This window comes from Paramisgurnus dabryanus, chromosome 6, assembly GCF_030506205.2.
Source record: "Paramisgurnus dabryanus chromosome 6, PD_genome_1.1, whole genome shotgun sequence".
Classification (NCBI taxonomy): domain Eukaryota; kingdom Metazoa; phylum Chordata; class Actinopteri; order Cypriniformes; family Cobitidae; genus Paramisgurnus; species Paramisgurnus dabryanus.
Genome location: NC_133342.1, coordinates 16,595,685 through 16,617,126, shown reverse-complemented (window position 1 = coordinate 16,617,126; position 21,442 = coordinate 16,595,685). Strand labels below are relative to the sequence as shown.

The 21,442-nt window shown below is 37.3% G+C and overlaps 1 protein-coding gene across 10 annotated transcripts in view; it reads right to left on the bottom strand.

The window, feature by feature from the left end:
* kmt2cb (lysine (K)-specific methyltransferase 2Cb) overlaps positions 1-21,442 on the bottom strand; it is a 117,367-nt gene that overhangs the window by 33,868 nt on the left and 62,057 nt on the right. For 6 of the 10 annotated variants that reach the window (XM_065268172.2, XM_065268192.2, XM_065268181.2 and 3 more), the window contains exons 15-29: positions 18,726-18,845; positions 15,176-15,292; positions 14,982-15,086; positions 14,674-14,778; positions 13,506-13,687; positions 12,293-12,457; positions 11,834-11,943; positions 11,637-11,726; positions 9,484-9,696; positions 9,000-9,128; positions 8,356-8,469; positions 6,292-6,434; positions 3,591-3,768; positions 2,997-3,101; positions 72-119 (exon numbers count right to left, since the gene is read on the bottom strand). In XM_065268172.2, the coding sequence (XP_065124244.1) occupies positions 72-119; positions 2,997-3,101; positions 3,591-3,768; positions 6,292-6,434; positions 8,356-8,469; positions 9,000-9,128; positions 9,484-9,696; positions 11,637-11,726; positions 11,834-11,943; positions 12,293-12,457; positions 13,506-13,687; positions 14,674-14,778; positions 14,982-15,086; positions 15,176-15,292; positions 18,726-18,845 (1,924 nt within the window). The remainder of the gene's footprint in view (positions 1-71; positions 120-2,996; positions 3,102-3,590; positions 3,769-6,291; positions 6,435-8,355; positions 8,470-8,999; positions 9,129-9,483; positions 9,697-11,636; positions 11,727-11,833; positions 11,944-12,292; positions 12,458-13,505; positions 13,688-14,673; positions 14,779-14,981; positions 15,087-15,175; positions 15,293-18,725; positions 18,846-21,442) is intronic. The other 4 variants (XM_065268178.2, XM_065268228.2, XM_065268205.2 and 1 more) reach the window with 3 other exon arrangements.

Genomic DNA, 21,442 nt, shown 5'->3' with positions numbered 1-21,442 from the left:
ACCAAACAAAAAGTGTGCAAGGACAGACAGTAAAGTAAAATACATAAAAAGCATGGCCATGAAACTCTTACCAAATGATGAAGGAGAGTAGTCAACTTGGAAAGGGCAAAAATCAATACCTACAAAGACCCAAACCAAACACAATGAAGGATCAGCAACATGGAAAAAATAAATGAGTGAGAATGAGAGAGCCAGAGAGAGTGAGAGAGAGAGAGCCTTAGTTTAAACCACAGATGATTTATAAACACTGGAATGAATGAAATAATAATGCAAAAGAATTGAAAATGCAAAGTCTATTAAGAACAGCATATTGAAAAACATACAATAGTCAGCACTGGGGATTAACTACAATGTAGGAACACAACTACTGTAACTGTTCTTTAAAAAGTGACATTTTTGGCATTAACATGTTGCTTCCTACAATGAGCAGCAAATATCTATATTTGCTGTTTTTACAGTGATATCAAGCTGTACTGATCAGACGTCCTTTCAAAAAAAAAAAAAATTTATACAAAGCACTGCCATGTAGTATCTGTTATTTTATTACATACGTTTGTTCGGACAGCGTTAGTGAACTGTTCAACGAAAATAAACTTGATTCCCATGTGACTTTGAACTTTACATTTAGGGGCAGTTTCCCAGAAAGGGTTTATCCTAGTCCCAGACTTAAATGCATGTTTGAGCTGTCTTAATTTTAAAACATCTTGCACTGACATTTCCTAACATATATCATTGTCATTGTTTTACTTCATGCTTGCCACTCTTGTTTATTAAAACTATTTAAATGTCCTAATATTACTTAGGCCTAGTTCTGGATTAAAAATTTTTAAAAGTTCTCTGTCCGGGAAACAGACCCTTACTTTTCAAGTTTAATATCACCCTTATTGTTTTTGTGCAAATTACATACTGCACTGTTATAATAAGAAAAGCGTCCCTTTAACTCTTTCCCCGCCAGCGTTTAAAAAAAAAAGTTGCCAGCCAGCACCAGCATTTTTTATGATTTTCACAAAAGTTTAATGCCTTCCAGAAAATGTTCTTCTTTAAAAATATAAACATGCAATATATCAAATGAAAAAACAGACCCTCTGTTTTTTTACATTTATTTGTTCTCTTTTTAATCATCTCTTAAATATGGGTAGATTTCTTCAACAATACCGAAGTTTGAGCAAAAAGCTGAGATAATTCCATTTTTGTTTTGGCAGGGAAGCGTTTTCTCTTAATTGACAAGTTATTTGCCAGTCAATGGCGGGGAAAGAGTTAAAGGGGACAGAAGCCTTTTTTAAGATGTCAAATAAATCTTTGGTGTCCCCAGAGTACATATGCGAAATTTTAGCTCAAAATGCCATATAGATAATTTATTATAACAATTTAAAATTGTCACTTTGTAGGTGTGAGCAATTTTTTTTTTTTTTTGGGGGGGGTGTCCTTTTAAATGCAAATTAGCTTATCATTGCACTAAATAGTACTGCCGTGTCTGGATATTGCTAATTAAGGGGCGGCATTATCCCCTTCTGACATCACAAGGGGAGCCAAATTTTAATCTACTTTTTTCACATTTTCTAGGTTGACAGAATCACTGGGGACCCAATTACAGCACTTAAACATGGAAAAAGTCAGATTTTCATGATATGTCCCCTTTAAATAGTTAACTTGTTTAAAACTGACTTTTAAACTAAGGGGTGGTTTCTTATCATAGTCTTATCATAGTCCCTGATTAAAATGCATGTTTAAGGTGCCTTAAAGGAATATTCCATTTTCTTAAAAGAAAAATCCAGATAATTTTACTGAATACCACCATGTCATCCAAAATGTTGATGTGTTTCTTTGTTCAGTCGAGAAGAAATTATGTTTTTTGAGGAACACATTGCAGGATTTTTCTCATTTTAATGGACTTTAATAGAGCCCAACAATTAACACTTAACTCAACACGTAACAGTTTTTTTCAACAGAGTTTCAAAGGACTATAAACAATCCCAAACGAGGCATAAGGGTCTTATCTAGCAAAACAATTGTCATTTTTGACAATAAAAATAACAAATATACACTTTTAAAGCACAACTTCTCGTTTAAATCTGGTCGTGATGCGCCAACGTGACCCCACGCAATACGTCATGAGGTCAAGAGGTCACAGAGGACGAACGCGAAACTCCGCCCCAGTGTTTACAAGTGTTGAGAACGAGGACCGTTCCGACGTTGTTGTATGTGGAATGATACTAATTAATGTCTTTGTGTCAGTTTATTGTTTACAATGGTCCGCAAATGTGCGTTTTATATATGTAACACGTGACCTCCCTACGTCACTACGCATTTACGTTAGGTCGCGCTGGACCAGATCTAGACGAGAAGTTGTGCTTTAAAAGTGTATATTTGTTATTTTTATTGTCCAAAATGACAATCGTTTTGCTAGATAAGACCCTTATGCCTCGTTTGGGATCATTTATAGTCTTTTGAAACTCCATTGAAAAAAACTGTTACGTGTTGAGTTAAGTGTTAATTGTTGGGCTCTATTAAAGTCCATTAAAATGAGAAAAATCCTGCAATGTTTTCCTCAAAAAACATAATTTCTTCTCGACTGAACAAAGAAAGACATCAACATTTTGGATGACATGGTGGTGAGTAAATTATCTGGATTATCTGGAAGAAAATTGACTATTCCTTTAATTTAAAAACATCTTGCACTGACACATCTTAACATATATTAGTGCTATTGTTTTGTCTCAAGATGCACACCAGTATTGTTTTTTTGGGTTTGGTAGTTTGTAAAAACTACTTATTAGGACTACTTTCTTTTTATAACTAAGGCATAGTCCTGGATTCAACTAAACCCTGTCCGGGAAACCTCTTCTAAGAGTACTGAAGCAGGTTGTGACAATTCTTACATTACTGTGGGTTTATCTATGTGTTTTCTGTTTGCCACTGGCCAGTACTGAAGGAGTTAATCTAAACAGCAAATCTGTGATGTTAGTTCTTATGATTAGACTGTAATAATGGCCTACCCGACTCTTCTGTCTGCTTGCAAATATTATCAGAAAACATTCCCAGCAGCTCTGTGTCTGATTTCAGCTCTTCAGACATCTCTACCAGAGGTTTCGCAGAGATCTCTGTGGATATGGATAAGCAGGAAAATAACTACCAGGGTCTGCTTTTCGTGCCCAAATAAACTGGCCTTAACTGTGCAGACGCTCCTTAAAGTCAACATGAAATTGCATTCGAAACGCTTTTACCGAAATGTCCTGTATTTTAAGTCAAGCAGACTATTTAACAATAAAAATAAAATGTAGAGCGGGATTTTATCATGAAAAGTGAGGTTGAAAATACAATACAGCTGCCTACAATAGTAGCCTATTGTATAATAAGTATAATTAAGAGTTTATAAGGAGTGATTTATTTGAAATAAAACGACCAAAAATGTGTATGAATGGTGAATTATGATTTCATGTTGACTTTAAAAGAAAGCAATAAATCAATCTGACAGGACATGAATGTTAAATGGCAGTGTAATATTGTAACAATGAAAAAAAACAAAGAGATTGAAATGCATATGAAAAAGTGAGTGTGTGTGTATATTCGAGCATCTCTGAGAAACATACGTGCAGCTACTGCTTTACTGGGCACGGGCACAGCTGAAGCACCAATTGAAGAGTTTGACAAAAACTTCATCTGATTGGCCATGAACTGCTTCCTGTCTCGCTCATCCTCTAGCAGCCGCGTGGTTTCCTGTCGACTCTGTTTGCTCTTGTCCAACAGATCTTTCCCAAAAAAGGCCTCCTGGAAGAAAAAAATACCATCAGACCACTTTAATACAAACAGGTAAAAAACCTTTAATGCAAAACACCACTAGTTGTTTACCATATGTGTGAGACAAATAAAACTGTTGAATTTACCATTACTGTTATTTATTTTAAACCTGTCTGGTTAATGTCACGTAATCTAATTTTGAGATTTAGAGCGTCAAAGTATTCTTAACCATTAAAACAATTACAAAATACTGTATATCATGTGATTATTGCTGTAAATGAAAGATTAAAAACTAAGCCTTCAATCACTATAAAATATAAATTTTAATTTATAACATGAAAAACACTGAAATTAATGATTTTATTGACACAACGCTTAATTATTTTCCACAAAAAAACCTAATCTTGGCTTGTTAAAACATTAACTTTGTTTGTCTTTGTGTTCGGTTTAGGCACATAAACACATGATGATGATTATTATTATCATTAGTTTCAGGAACCTCTTTGATATCATAAGAAAGTAAAAACATAATATTAAAATTGCACGATCGACCAATCAGTGAATTCCAACATAATTTAAAAAATCTCTGATATTTGGGAACCCTGTCCGACTATTCCTGAATCAAACTAACAAAGAAACAAATTAAGAAGTAACTCAATTGTACTCCAGAAAATGTAATCAGTAACTACATACCATCATACTCAAATACAGACCACACAAAACGCTCATATTTCATTCATGACAAAGTCAACAGCGGTACCCTTTGGATGCACTTCTGGATGCATTATAAACATACAGAGCGAAACACATCTGCTTAACATGCACTGCAGTGTTCCTATTTTTTTAATGAAGACACTGTTGAGATAGTATCTTTGAAGTTCAGTGGAGATCTTTCTGGGGTTGTTGATGAAACCTAGTTTGTTGGAGAATTGAAATGGACTGTCATAGGAGGAGCCTGTCTGTAGGAGCCTTTCACATGAGTTCAGGTTTCTAACGGCGCTTAAGCGAATCCATGCAGGGCTTGCTATCTGTTAAGAAACGATGCAATGTGTATGGCGCTCTTGGGAGACTAACAGAGGCAAGCATGAAAGCATCATGCTTTCTATACTGGTGGTAAAATGCCTTCCAACTGTCTCGCCTGTTCTGTCATTTCAGCTCAGATCACCTAACATCCTCCAGCTCCTGAGAACCGGCCTGCCTATGACATTAAAAGCCTTGATTTTAAATAATTAATTTGAAGCGGTTCTTCTGAGAAGCAACTTCAGGTTCGATTCACTGGCGCGATGGTGACTCAGCTAGCATTAACGCAAGTTTTGACGTGCAATTATGTCATACTCATACTGTACTAATGCTTAAATAGCTGCTTTATATAGAATTTGGCTGATGTCCAGTGACAGATGTGAGTTTTTTGTACAAAAAGCTCTGAACATAGCCCATCCATCCATCTACAAATAATATCTCAGATTAATAAACGCTGTTAAAATATATTGTTAATTATAAATTCATGCTAGCTAGGTTGCCTTTCGGTCAGTCTCTTTTTTTACACCCACTGCTATTTCACCTACTTCTCACATGTCTGTATTTACATACAAGCCAGTCTCTCTATTTTACCATCATTGAAACGCAGAGCAATGTCGTTAGTTTGTAATGTTTGCACATAATGTTTCAGTTTTGGGGAAGTTTGACTTTCCGCGGCACTGCGCAAAACGACCAGATTATGATGAAGAAGTACAGCGAGGGAGATTCATAGGCACTGTTCTCGACCCATTCTCCATATATCTTGATGTCATAATCATTGATTGGTCTGTGCAATTCCGCATGAAGTCGACAACGCCCATTAGCAGAAATGTCGCTAGAAAATGTCACTGGCCAACTGGCGATTGACACCGAAGTATGGTCCACTTTTATGCATACACGAGGGTCCAGTGGGCAATGGCGCATGTAGCCTAGGAGATTGCAATGCACATGGGTCGAACGTCTGTGTATACGTACGACTCAAATAAACCATCCTTGGCAAGGCTGTGCTTTCAACTGCACACATTCACGTACATGTAAAATAAAATAAAAATTCTTCGGACTTTATACTTGCCAGTGCCCAGTTTTACTCTTTGAGAGTATTCATTTTAGGCCTTTATATATATATGAATATAAGACTTTGGTAATGTCCAACCTTGAGGCTTTCTATCAGATGATTTATAACTCAGCAAATGACTGCACAAGATTGATGAAAGGCTCATAAGGTTTTGTAAAGGTTCAATTGTCACAGCTTTCAAACATCAATTTGAGACTAACAACAGGACGTCAAACCAATGAGAAAAATCTAAAATCATCTTTACTCTTGAGTCAACATGTCAAACTCGGTCAAGCTTTCATTTAATCTAAGTAGAGTTGAGTCTACTTCACTAAAACTCTGACTTCCTCCGGCTCTACAGCAGTGGTCTAGTGACACTTTTGGAAGATCCCAAGATAATGAATGGTTGCTACTTTATTGTACAAAATCCACCAGCTATACAATGTATAAACGAATTGAAAAGTGTTTTAAATTGACCAAACCTGTAGGTAGGTGGGAAAGGCCTCCTCCAGTTTGGTCTTCTTTTTCCTGTAGCGCTTTCGGATTTTAACTTCAGGATTGTCAGGAAAATCAGACAAGAGATGTTTATCATCGACTGGGGTGTCAGGCGCTTGTTCGCCCCAGCCTATCATTACAGAAAGAGGGGTAACATGTTAAGGCTTTACATAAATACTCTGTACGTTCAATAAATTAATTAATTAGGTGAGAAGAACATCCACAAAGAAATGAAGAAAATCAGTTATATATACACCGTTTATTGCAATGTTGTTACCACATCAGATTTCTATATTTAAATAGACATTGAATCATACATTATTTATACACCAACAGCAGCTAAAATATAACTCTTCACCTTTGCAAACCTAAAAATGCCTACGAATCCTTACTAAATTAATGGAATTTATAGGTTTAGTTTGATGTATAATCTTAATACGTGCAATAATAAAATAGATTGCATATTATTATATCTGATTTTTTAAATGTAACATAAAAATATTTAAAAATGGTTTTATTGGTAAATAAGTGAAAGACACATACATTTTCCACAATAAATTCAGCAATGTATATTTATAATTAGTAATGTAGATTACTGAATGCAGAGTTCTCACACTTTTTCCCAAATTATTTACATAAATTATCTATTTATTTACATGAATCTAATCAATTAAGTTGTGATTATTGAATAAAAAAATAAATAAAATGATTTGAAATTAAAAATTCAGATGATTCTGAGATTCTAATTCAGTGAAAACTCCCAGGTAATAATTTACCCATAATTTGAACATTACTTTTGTTTGTTTAAAATCTAGCAATTACATTATTTCAAAGAATAATTATTTGGGATGCACCAAATCCAGTATTCGGATTCGGCCGAATACTGAGCTTTTTGGCGGGGTTCGGATTCAGCCGAACCTTAGATTTTTTTCCACCGAACCCTAGGCTCGCACTACGCTGGTCGACGTCACGCGGGCGTTAATTACATGAAGGCGTCTACATGTGGACTGTTCGAATGAATTAGGCTATTTTTTCCACCGAACCCTAGGCTCGCGCTACGCTGGTCGACGTCACGCGGGCGTTAATTACATGAAGGCTTCTACATGTGGACTGTTCGAATGAATTAGGCTGTGAGAATCTGAAAATGAAACTCGTAAGCAAAAAAAAGGGGGACATTCGTTCCCAAACTCGCAACCTCTTAATTCAGAGTGTCTTTAACACATCATTAACTCTTTCCCCACCATCGACGAGTTATCGCATCACTTAAAAGAAAACGTTTCCCTGCCATTGACGCTTTCCTGACAAGTTTTTACAGTAATCTTTAATTCCGTTATTATACACTAGGTGGCGCTTTTACCCAATTTATAAAAAAACAGAAGAATCAGCTCAACTCGGTGTACAAAAATGCAATTATTTCAGCTTTTTGCTCAACACTTGGTGCCTACCCATATTTAAGAGGTTATAAAAAGAGAACAAATGAAGGTAGGATGAAACTTTTGTCCTACTTTGTTTGAAAACAGAGGGTCTGTTTTTTCATATATTGTGTGTTTATATATTTATAGAAGAACATTTTCCTGGAAGGCATCTTGTAAAACTTTTGTGAAAATCACAAAAAATGCTGGTGGGCAACTTTTTTAAAAAAGGCTGGCGGGGAAAGAGTTAAAAAGAGTGTTTTGTTTGTTTGTTTGTTTGTTTATTAGAACATCCAGTTCAGAAAGGGACACCCCTATAAAAATTTACCATGTTTTTTATTGATGACCATTGATTTTATTACAGTAACCATAGTTTAACCATGTTTTTAGCAGTACCATGATCATTTTGTAGTAACCATGGTGTATTGGTTTTAACTGTAGTAAAACCATGGTGAATTTTCCCCCTCAAATTAAGTATTTTTTCCTATACAATGGAAGTACATGTAACATTTTTGCCTAACGTCTTTTGTAAAATACAGGTCAGGGGCGACATAAAGGTGAATAAATACCAGCTTATTTTTCACTTTTGGGTTAACTGAATTTTCACAATCGAACATGAAGTACGAGAATGATGCTTACTTTCATCTTTGCCTTGCAAGTTCTCGGAGCCAGTGGAGTCCTTTCTTGCCAGACCCGGTTTGGTTCTGCCAGGGCCCATTCGGTTCCTCTGTCTGACCATGAATCCTCCAATTCCTGAGAAAAGATGAAATGTTTCAGTGTTTCTATTTATGAAGCAACCAACTTTTTTACATTTGTTATTATTTGCTGGGGTCAAATATAGCATCTGTTTTTTCATATTCAAGCACTAATTTATATCTTCCATAAATTCTGGAATAGACTGCTAATGCACTGTTAATAAGGTATAATCTGAAAAAAAAAAATGAAAATTTTAAAGAAAAACAAAACAATTAAGTTCTTAACTTTAACTTATTCCTATGCAACTGTAACTAACGTGTAACTGAAAAGGAGACATCTAGGGGATGGCAGATATATTGACTAATCAAAATGCCATTTGGTTGCATTCAGTTTTTTTATTTTTATTAACTGTTATAAAATGTTTCTTTTATCATGTAAAACTCCTCACAATACACACTTGCTGTAATACTGAAACAAACAATGGTGCACTGGGGACAATTTCAATGTAAAAAAAATATATATATATTTTAAAAAAGGAATGCATTTATTTCAAAGGTTTTTCTCTATTGGAGCATTCTGGCTCTCACCAGGACGGTAGGGTTTTCTCTTCCTCTTCTTGCTTGGATCTGTGTCTTTTGAGTCGTCTTCTGCTGTGGCTTCTCTTTCAGGACTGGAATCTGATTTTACTTCCCCATCAACTATCTCTCCTTCTGCTGCTAAACACACAGTAAGATGTTAAAAAAGACGATCCCTTAAGATTCCCCTTTAATGCTAGAAAGCATTAAAGGGCATTAATTCAATTTAAAGGGCAAATTTAAGGCAGGATAACCTTTTTGAGTAAGGCAATCCTATAATGTTAAAAAAACATTATTTAGAACCAAAGAAATATATTTTAGAAATACTAAAAATTAAAAAAGTTCTGCCATATTAAGACAGTAAGACATATCAAGACAACATAGTCAATTTCGAAATTAAAGTAGCTTCCAATGAGGAGGATCTTGATTAGTTACGTAAGAGATCTCAGCCTGGATGCTGTTTATGTAGGTATGCACTGAGAGGTATGAAACATACTTTTGATATCCTCAAGGTCTCCATCTCTGGAGGCTTCAGCCTGAGGGTCTGGAGGAGTCTGCAGCACGGCCACACTGTTTTGGTTGATGATCTTCAGCTTGAGTTTGGGTTTCGATCGTCTCCGCCGAGAGGCTGCGTTGGCGAGACTCTGGAGTTGAGACAAACCCGACTCCGTGAGACAAACACCATCCTGGGTATACGTCCTTGAGAGGTCTGGGAGGCCCAAACATAGAAAAACCTTGTTAGACAATGTGATTGTATAAGCAGTCATAGGCACTTGTATTTGGATAGGCATTAAATCAGATTTCTATATTTAAATAGACATTGAATCATACATTATTTATACACCAACAGCAGCTAAAATATAACTCTTCACCTTTGCAAACCTAAAAATGCTTACGAATCCCTACTAAATGAATGGAATTTATAGGTTTAGTTTGATGTATAATCTTAATACGTGCAATAATAAAATAGATGATATGCATGATATTCTTATATCTGATTTTTTAATGTAACATAAAAATATTTAAAAATGGTTTTATTGGTAAATAAGTGAAAGACACATACATTTTCCACAATAAATTCAGCAATGTATATTTATAATTAGTAATGTAGATTACTGAATGCAGAGTTCTCACACTTTTTCCCAAATTATTTACATAAATTATCTATTTATTTACATGAATCTAATCAATTAAGTTGTGATTATTGAATAAAAAAATTAATAAAATGATTTGAAATAAAAAATTCAGATGATTCTGAGATTCTAATTCAGTGAAAACTCCCAGGTAATGATTTACCCATAATTTGAACATTACTTTTGTTTGTTTAAAATCTAGCAATTCAATTATTTCAGAGAATAATTATTTGGGATGCACCGAATCCAGTATTCGGATTCGGCCGAATACTGAGCTTTTTGGCGGGGTTCGGATTCAGCCGAACCTTAGATTTTTTTCCACCGAACCCTAGGCTCGCGCTACGCTGGTCGACGTCACGCGGGCGTTAATTACGTGAAGGCGTCTACATGTGGACTGTTCGAATGAATTAGGCTGTGAGAATCTGAAAATGAAAAAAAAAGGGGACATTCGTTCCCACACTCGCAACCTCTTAATTCAGAGCGTCTTGCTTTTTTTTTTAAAGAAAATCTCATTTCAGGTGTAAGGTTAGATGTTTTACGTTATTTAATTATGATGCAGGATATGTGTCTGATCTTTCGTAATATTTTTCGTAGCCTAGCCTACTGTTATAGACGAAAAACTAAACAGCCTACTATCCATGTTTATTAAGTAAATGTTCAATAACATTAATTTCAGTTAAGTCACCAAACATATTCTGATTTAAAAAAGAAAAGAAAAACACCTTTCTTTGCATTGTTGCACTTTACTTCATTAATGCGTTTTACTGTGTTAATGGAATAAGGAAGCGAGCATCGAATGGTGCACTGTGATTTGTTAAGTAAGGAATAATTGACGACGGGCCATTGAATTATAAGAAAATAATGCACACCCAAGGTGCAATGCAGCACGATGCGAAGCGGAGTGCCGTTACACTGCGGGTGTGCATTATTTTCAAATAATTCAAAAGACCGAGGTCAATTATTCATCATATACCACGGTTACCACAAACATTGCTCTGGTGCCTATTTTTAAGACATTTGACAGGTTAGGTGTGCGGTTATCAGAAATTAATGCATACCAACGGAACATTTCTTATCCAATCAGAGTACAGCATTCAACAGACCCGTGGTATAAGCGGATTTATTGCATTCTGTAGAAAAGGAGGAGTTGCGTTTATCGTGTTTTGGGAAAAAAGGAAGAAAAGTTGACAGAATAACACGGCGGATATTGGGTTTTGCGTAAAATTAAGAATTTACTTTTTAATACCGATCTGATACAATACTTATTTGTGGCGGTAACTTATTTGGCATTTATCACGTTTTGGAACCAAACTCCTTATATATTTCCTATTCATTTCTATCACTTCTCCAGGACCACAAAAGTATAAAATTATCTGATATTTTAAGATTTTTATGACTGTGGGAACCCTGTGAAAGTTATTAAAATTTGAAAATTTATTATTTTACACATTCGGTTAAGAACACAATCAAAATGCTATAGATGAAATCTAATGTTATTGTAGTTAAATGACAGAACCTGTGCTGAGATCTCTTGCTTTTGGGATTCTCTGTGGCATCAGACCAGCCTCCATCAGGTCCACAATAGATTTGGCCGGCGTTACAGGCGCTGTAATGGAAACACAAACACACTACTTCAACCGCAGAAAAAGATTTACGAATGAAAAACAACGGTCATATTAAACCAGTCTTTCTAAGACTGATGACTATATTTACCAGGAGAGAGAGGGGTGTGGCCTTGACAAAGACTGCAGTCAAAGCTGCTGTCTGCAATCTTCTCTACTTCCTCCTCCGAGTGGAAACCGAGACACGAGGCATGCATCCACCTGCAGAAAGACCCAAAAACTTGTACATTTACATTTGTAGCAACGCTGTAAAAACCTATCGATAAAAGTGCCAAGATAACAGAGTGATCTGATCGTGGATATGTGCTATTACTTTTTTCAAGTTTTTTGTTTTGTACTCTGAATAACCAACACTCTAGCAACTACCGAGCAAATACACTGAAAGTTGTCAGAGCAATTCCTATATTGTTGCAGTGAGTTTTGCACTAGTCTCTGACTCAAAAATGTCTTGTTTTTCCAAAGCTGCCGAGCTGAAAGGAAACCAAGTACACCCACAAACACACACACACACACACACAGGTCAGAGTCAGAACGCTGGGCGACGGCTCACCTGTCACACTGCCTGCACTGCAGGATGAACTCCCCCTCGCTGTAGTCCTGCTGGCACAGCGGGCATGATGCCAGGCTGGCGCAGGGGGCACACTGAGTGTAATTATTCTGCCACTCGCACCTCAGACCGGCAGACGTGGCGCCACACTGGGTACAGGACACACACCTGTGGGAAGCCAGAGTGGCACAATGACATTAATCACACGCCACACGGGCTCCGCCGATCTTAACTGGTCTAATAACTGCTCACATGAATAACTGACAAGTAAAATAATTCTCACAAATAAAAGTCTCTGGTAAAAACACTTAAAGAAAGACGCCCACTGCTCTTTAATAACCATGTTCATAAAAAGCATTTGTAATAGTTATTAAATCTATACAGACATCTGATTTAATACTGACAGTAAAATATTTTTTTATATTTTAACATAACATGTAAAGATTATATTTATATTATATGTCTGACCCTAAGCCTAGCCCATTGTTGGATAAATTGAGATGCAGCCTTAGACAGTAAATTATTTAAAATAGTAATCAAACGTCTAAAATGATCTTTATTTGTACATTTTCTGAGAGGTGTACCAGCCTAAATGCTTAATCTAATACAAATGATGCATGTTCATCCAGATGCTTGTAACAATTTTGGTTTCGTTTTTTAAACATGCAGGAAATAGAAAATAAAGTTTGGGATCTGATTGATATTAAGAGCGACAAGACTCGAAAACGATCTTCCTCTTGCTGACTAACACATCTGAAGCATGCACACAGGCATGCAAATCCGATATATGCATACATAGACAGAATTACAGTTTTTAATTATCTGTTTTGACAAAATTTCATGAAGATTTAATCTGTAATGTCTTAAGCAAAATAAATATCTGATGTGTAACATTATATTAGATCCTTGCATTATAGAAGTCTCAAAGGCAATCAAGCATAAAAAGAAATTAAAAAGTTGAACATATATTTTTCCTAAAGATATTGTTTTTAAAGATATTGTTTAATAAAGGTAAATATAGAACAGATAAATATGTGCGGGTTAACTGATGACAATCATGCAATTAATCTAGATTAAATATTTTAATCAATTGACAGTCCTAAAATAAATAAATAAATAAATATACAGAGTAAATATCCAACACTTTAAACATCTTGAACATTTTATATAATCTATACATTTTTATAACTCCTTAGTTTGATGTGATGTGGCATACCATTTGCATTTCCAGCTCCCATTGGGCACATTTTGCAGGGGTGGGTCCAGGCAGTACGTGTGGTAGCTGATGTCACAATCGTCACAGAGCAGCAGGCGTCCGGGGTCGCTGGCCTGACCACACGCCTCACATACGGTGCACTCCAGACACCGCCAGCCTTTACTCAACACCACCTTAGTAATCTGACAACCAAACATGCACATTACAACCAATTATCTACAACCTTCAAATGCAAAGGCAAATATTGCATATGTATTCTTTGGTAATATGTATTATGAACACATGTGACCCTGTACGAAATCCAGGTTAAAGTATAACTTTAATATAATTATGAGATTAGGAGCAAAGTTTGAAATTGGAATAAAATCAATCTTTGACATAACCTCACCTTCAAACATAGCTGTATTCAATACTGAAGATATCAAGGCTATGTTTTCACAGAATCTTCTTTACATTAAATGGGATGATTTTATAACCAAACAGAGTAAATCAAAAACCATGACTAAAGCTGGGTTTTCACAGGCTGGGTCACATAAATGTATCAATTTCATTCCTATTCAACAAATACATATGAGACTTGAATATCCAGAGCCCAATATAATGGTTGTTGGCTGTATTTATACTGTTTGCTTGGATGTGCACTGTAGCAAAATTGTTTCCCATCATGTCTTTAGTTTGCTGTTTGACTATGAAAATTGGAACCGCCTCACTGTTGCAAAACTGTTTTGTCATGTGTCAGCATGATCACAGCTAGTTGGATGGCACACACTTTAAAAAAAAACTGTAATACGTAATAAAAAATCCCCTAACTTACTTATAAATCCCCTTACTTACAATACTACATGTTGTTTATAGGTTAGTTTAACTATAGATATTTCTATTTAGGTATATAGAGTATAAGAGGACTAATATCTTTATTATTAACACATATCTTCAATTATTTTATTTAGCAGATTATTAAAATTAAAATTAGCAGCGTTTATTGAACCCAATCTTCACATTTTATTTTTTCTAATATCCTTACATATTACATACAGTACGTGTGCCAAAACACACAGGGTCTCTAACAATGACTCAACAGTCTTCATCTATCATCATCACCTCAGTATACACTGGCCCCATCCTGTTTAAACAGTCAAGTTCTTGTGTGGGGTTGAGCTGAACTCACCTTAACGTTAACACAGTAGGGGTGGTAACACTGTCCACACTGAGCACAGGCCAGGAGTCGACCCTCAACACCCTGTCCAAAACTCCCACAAACCACACACATGTCCTGAAGAAAAGCAAAGAAGGATAAATAAGAAAAAACAGTACACTCCACATATTGAGCTGTAAATGAATGGGTTTATCAACAGTATTATTGATCACCATAGAAAAAATTCTGGCCTGTGTTAGTTTATTCACAAAACAACAAACAGCAAAGATAGATTTTTTTTAATGAAAGCACATTTACAGTTCAAAAACATTCACATGTACCTGTTTCAATGTGAACGTGTCTGAACTGGAGAAAATAACCACGGTACTGTGCATGGCGTTTTCATCCTCTTCCCTAAATGTGTACATTGTTTCCATATTGTTTACCTGTGCACAAACATACAATATAGATAAATGAAAAACTTACTACAGCAAAACTAGTATTACTGTAGCTGACAAATAATAATACCACATACCCCTGGTGTTGGGACTGGAGGGACTCCATTTTTCATTCTGGCACGGCCACGCCCTCCCCTACCTGTGACGCCAGAACCCCTAGGCCGTCTCCTGCCAGGAAAGCCAGAACTGCGTCCCTGTTGACATGACAAGAGATAACTTCAGAGTCAACCTAACACTTAAGTGTTTCAACAACTTATGACCAGCACTGTCTTAAAGGCGAGACAACCCGGAGCACTGCCTGTTATGAGGAAAGGATATATAGATATATATATATTTTTTTTTTTTGCTCTTCTGACTTGAGATGCTATTTAAAAAAAATACATTGATACATAATTGTAAGAGACAACATAATGACGGTCCAAATGCTTTAGACCTCAACTGTTTTTTTCTGTCATGATGAGTTTGTAAAAAATACAAGCAAACAAGACGACACACCACTTCAAAGACCCTCTGTCAAAGACCCCCGACAACTTAATACTTTGCATCGACTGCAATTTTCGTTGCCTCCGAAGTTTCTGTTTCTCTGTTTACGTTTAATGAACGGCCCACCCGCCCGACTTTAACGCACTGTGATCAAATAACAAACCCAAACCAAACATGACTCTCCCTCAATTTAACTAGCTGTCATAGTGGAGCAACATTCCCGATAATGACACCAATTTCGGAGAGACTGTGTCACGCAGTGTGAGATGGTATCTGAGGGAGCTGCCAACACGGCTATCAGGCTGTTGAGAGGCCTCGGCCATGTTATTCTAGTGATTTCACTTCTATTACGCTGTCAGCGCGTTTCCTTTCCTCAGGGGCTGCCATTCTGCCTGTCACGATGAAAACCCTTTCCAAGAATTACACTCTCTCTCTCGCTCCCTCTCCTTCTCTACCGTTCCTCTTGCTGTACCATAATTTCATTCCTCCCTTCAAGTTTTGCCTCTGCCACTCAGACGTTATTGTTTTTTAATGGGTCCTTTCATCTTGCTCTGTTTTACTCTACCTTTCATTACGTAAAAGTGCTGCGGTGGTACCATGGTAGTACCGTAAAACTTTTTGCCTTCTTTAAAGGACTGTTTTTCAAAAATGCAATTTCAGTCATCATATATTCCCCCTCGTGTTGTTTGACTTCCTCTGTTCGGTAAACATAAGATGAGAAATCTAAAGGCGGAGTGCAGGATTTATAAAAAACGCTTGGGAAAAGGAAGTTGGGCCAAAAACCTAAACACATTTGTAGCCAATCAACAGTAAGGGACATGTCTACTAAACGTTGCCTGGGTTGCGTATGTGTTAGGCGAGTTAATCAAAAAAAGATCCTGATCATATTAGAGTAGGGGCGTATTTGTTTAGGTGATTTCAAATGTCAACATTAGCTCTCAGAAATCATGGACCCTGGCTTTAAAGAAAGGTAGCGACAACTTAAAGCCTGTAGTATAGTCTGTTTTTTGCATGTGCACGAATGCACGCGCACGAACGTTAAGTAAACACTGTCAGAAATAAAGGTAAAACAGCCGTCATCGCAACAGTACCCTTTCAAAAAGGTACACCTTTGTACCCAAAGAGTGCATATTAGTACTTCAAAAATACATATTGGTACCCAAAAGGCACATATTTGTACCTAAATGGTACATATCGATGCATGCGGATTGCGACAAAATGCAATGCATCTCCTGGGCTACATCCTACACTCTCACGTAGGCGCATACACAACCTATGCGTACAATGTACCAGGTGGTTCCAAAAATCCAGGGGTGCACGTACATTACACGTGTACTTTCTGATGACAAAAATTGTGCACTATACACAGACCCTCATGTATGTGTAATAATGGACCATACTGCGGCCTTAAAGGCAGGATGCATGATCTCTGAAAGCCAATGTTGATATTTGAAATCACCTAAACAAACACGCCCCCACCTCAATAGAATCTGGATCTTCTTTTAATAGACCCGCCCCACACATACCCAACCCAAACAACGATGTCGGTTAGTAGACACGCCCTTACTGCTAATTGGCTACAAGTGTGTTTTGGTAGTCGGCCCAACTCCCAAAGTGTTTTTCAAAAATCACGCACCCTGCCTTTAAAGGGACACGCCACTTTCTTGAAAACATGTTCATTTTCCAGCTCCCATAGAGTTAAACATTTGAGTGTTACCATTTTTTAATCCATTCAGCTGATCTCCATTGGTAACTTTCAATAGCTGGGGACTATTTTTGGGCAGAGTGTAATATCACTACGCCTCCTGCAGCCATGTTACCGCAGCAATACCTTGATTATTTCTCAAGAATGAGAGTATAGTTCCTAACCATATCTGCCTAGAAAATCGCAACTTTTTCCGTCGGTCTTAGTACAAAATATAACTACAGAAGAGTTAACTTTTAAATAGGAAAAATATCGAAAATCTTTGGTCATTTTTGAGCGTGATGCTAATGGTCTAACCAGATTCAATGGATTGTGCTAAGCTATGCTAAAAATGATACCGCCAGACCCAGAGATCAGCTGAATGGATTCCAAAACGGTAACAATCAAATGTTTAACTCTAGTGGAGCTGGAAAAGTAGACTAAAAAGTGGAGTGTCCCATTAACACTTACATTTTTGTCTGTTTCACAAACAAATTGTATATGTATAGCCAACAAATTTTTATTTTGCTTGTATGGTATTTTGTATCATTTCAGAGCCCATTCACCATTCATTTTTATAGAGCAACTAGTTATATTTTGTTCCACAGAAGAATTATCCCTGGTTATTAATCGGAGTACACACACAAATACTATTAAAAAAATCATAAATCAAATGCATGAATCGAATGCATTGCGTCAGTGACTTCTGACATGCGGTGAACTGTATGCTCAAGTCAAGACATAGTAATGTAATTGGTCCTGGTCTGGCCTCGTGCCAGGATAGATTATCCGGGCATCTCTGGCAGCTCAGAAACAGATGGACCCGTACACCAGTAAGACCCCTACCGGAGCCTACATGGCTGTTACGTGGCCCCCTGACCCCTCGACATGTAGCACATCTGTTCCTACCCCTAGGCTACAGCTCACAATGTGAAGACATTCATATTTCATTTTCATTCATTAGGCCAAGTCAAGAAGTGTCTGAAAAAAATCACTAAGCATGCTGAAAATAAAAGGTTAGAATGTTTTATGAAGCCACAGGCTGTGTTAGTAACAATAAATTGATGCTGTACTTTAAGACATGAAAACTGAAACAAAATCAAAGCTTTCTAAAACTAACAATGTTATGACATTTTCACTGCATTACTATGCTATTCTTTACACAAAAACCCAAGGGTCTGGTGTGGTTATATATTTCTCTTTTTTATAAGCTTGTATTTTCTGGCTTTCCCTTCGCTTCTCCTAGGCAACAATACGTTGCTAGCAAATATTACCTTGCAATATCCCCAAATCTCATTTAATTCTGCATCGGAACACAAAACACAAGCAGTGAGAAGAACTTGGCACGGTTTTTCCAGCTGTACCACTGCTGGAAAGTAATGGGAGCAATCTAGCTTCTGCTTGACATGTTATTAGCTGAACACCCATTGTAGGGCTGTGAAATATTATGCTGTATTTACCACACGGATCATCCAGGCGGCCGTGCTGTGGGGCTGCCTGCTCTTTGGCCCGTCCCAGCCCTCAGTTGGGTCAAGGGACCATGAAGGGGAGCTCGGCCTGTGGGATGCGCTCCATGCTCCCTGAAGATGGGGTGGGTTAGAGAGAGAGGAAGAAATGTGGGCGAGAACATGCATCAACTTAAACAGTACAGCCAGCAAAAGAAACACATACAGATACATGCATGTACAAACAGACATGGTTAACAGAGAATATGAAACATTAGAGCCGAGCGAATGAACTGAGGAAAAAATGACATGACAAAATTTCTGGCAGCGGTAGACCGTCAGGGACTGCAAGGCCTTCTAGGCTGGCCTAAACACTATCAGAATCACGGACATGTGTTTGATATATTTTTCCATGAATGTGTATTAAATTATTCCCAATAGTCTATTCTTTTCGTTTCATACATTTTCTTTTGGTTACGCTGCTTCCAGTAGTGTATTTGGAGCTTTTATCCAGTTATATTTCAGCCATCATGTGTTGCCAAGGTCAAGGAAATCTGCCTTGAGGCCTTCAGATTCAACAGTGCTGGCACCTGTAGCTTAAAATAAATGGGAACGAAACGAAGCTGTTGCTCTAAAGAGTAATTATAGTCGCACGTAAGTTCTATGCCAGATGCTGGCCAGAACCATGCGTCCTTTCAACGTGGACCGCAAGTGCTGTGATTGGTCTGCTAGAACCCCTCCCATTTGTGTCGCATTTCTTCATAGGCATTTCTGTTTGCGATGACAAGAAGAGTGATTTAACTCAAAAGGCAACAAAAGTTGCTGTCTATTTACCTCCATCACTGCTGGTCTTCTCAAATCATACACACCAAGCTTCTTTTTTTGTGGGTTTACTGGCCAAGCTGCTTATTCTTGGCTGTTACACTGCCTACTAGCGGTCTGCATGTGTAATTGCATATCAACGCAAACGACGAGAAGAATGAATGAAAATTAATGCGTACCGACAACGTCGAGGCTACGCCGTAGGACCTACGCAAAACTATAATGAGCACTTAACCAATCAGATTTCGAGTTGGCGACTCCAAGGTCATCTAACAGGCGTACAATCATCGACTTTTCAAGTCGTTTGTTTGGCTGGTCAAAGAGTAAACTACCAAAGTCTGTTTAATATACACTACCAGCCAAAAAATACACAATCTAATGTTATAACCGTACGAATATAAAGGGTATTTGACACGTAGTCTCAGCTTCAAACGTCACGCCCACCAAATATTGGCTTAACGTCTCATGTGTATCATAGACTTAACTGGAAACACTGTAAGAATGTCGAATTCGTCTTCTGATTTGTTGAAATAAACCGGAATTCCGGGAGACGCGAGTGTCGCGATTATTCTCGGTCCCCCGGGAAACAAAGCTCTGACATTCGTACGAGGAAGAGAATCAGTTCTCATTGGGGTGGCTGTTTATAAAGTGCACACAGTTGTTCTACGGTGAGGAATGATGTTTATTTAGATGCTATTTGGTTGCGACTGGTTATTTCAATGACTCACTTGTGGCCAACTGGTTCGTTATTGTAGAGACATTTCCACACTACGAAACAAACTGTGATTGGTTGTTGGTCAAATGGCCTCGTGGGTGGGCATTGGCCAAAAAAAGTAGCGAGAAACACCAGACTTTAGTTTGCTATTAAAGGTCTGGCTACGCGAGACAATTTCACACGAGACACCCACGATCACGGACAGGTATCTAACTTAACAGTATAATGGAATAGGGTATTTGACCTGAAACACCCGTCAGGTATCATCCGCAATAAGGGATTATCACGCTTCCGGGTTTCGTGGGAGGGACTTGTCAACTTTGTGCATGTCCACTTCCGGCACAGTAAGGTTAGGTATCTAACATACTATTAAGTATCTAACATCCAGGCAGTGGTGGAATGTAAGCTAACAAAGTACAAATACTTTGTTACTGTATTTAATTCAATTTTCTTTACTTAAGTTAAATCTATAGAGCATACTTTTAAATTTTACTTCGTTACATATTGCAACAAATTATCTGTACTTTTACTTTACTACAACACAATCGTTCCTTTACGTACCTTTCTCAACAACTTTTCTGTTCAATCTGGACCAGCAAAACTGGTATTACGATCCACCGGAAGTGGACATGCACAAAGATCGCTGAAAGCGGAAGTACTACGTATCAGCGTGATAATCCCCTATCGCGGGTGTCTCTGAAGACCATGAACACAAATAAGCACAAGACCATTTAACTCTTTCGCGCCATTCATGAGTTAACTCGTCAATTAAGAGAAAACGCTTCCCTGTCAATGACAAGTTTTTCCAGTAATACGTATTTCCTCTATATCCTTACCCAACTTATAAAACCTGAAAGTATTCCCTAAGGGCAAACAGTTCAAACTCTGTGTATGGTTTGATCACCACTCTGAATCTGATCTCTATATCAAAAGCCCTTGAAAAATACAATTTTTTTTGCAAAAAGCTGGGATAATTGCGTTTTTGTGAAGAAACCTACCCATATTTGAGAGGTAATAAAAAGAGAACAAATAAAGGTAGGATGAAACAGTTTTTTGTTTGAAAGCAGAGGGTCTGTTCTTCCATTTGATATATATATGCTGGCAACTTTTCTTAAAAACGCTGGCAGGGAAAGTGTTACAAACAGCTGCCTATCAGCAAAATGGTCTTGGACTTTAGGCTCGCAGTCCACCTGTG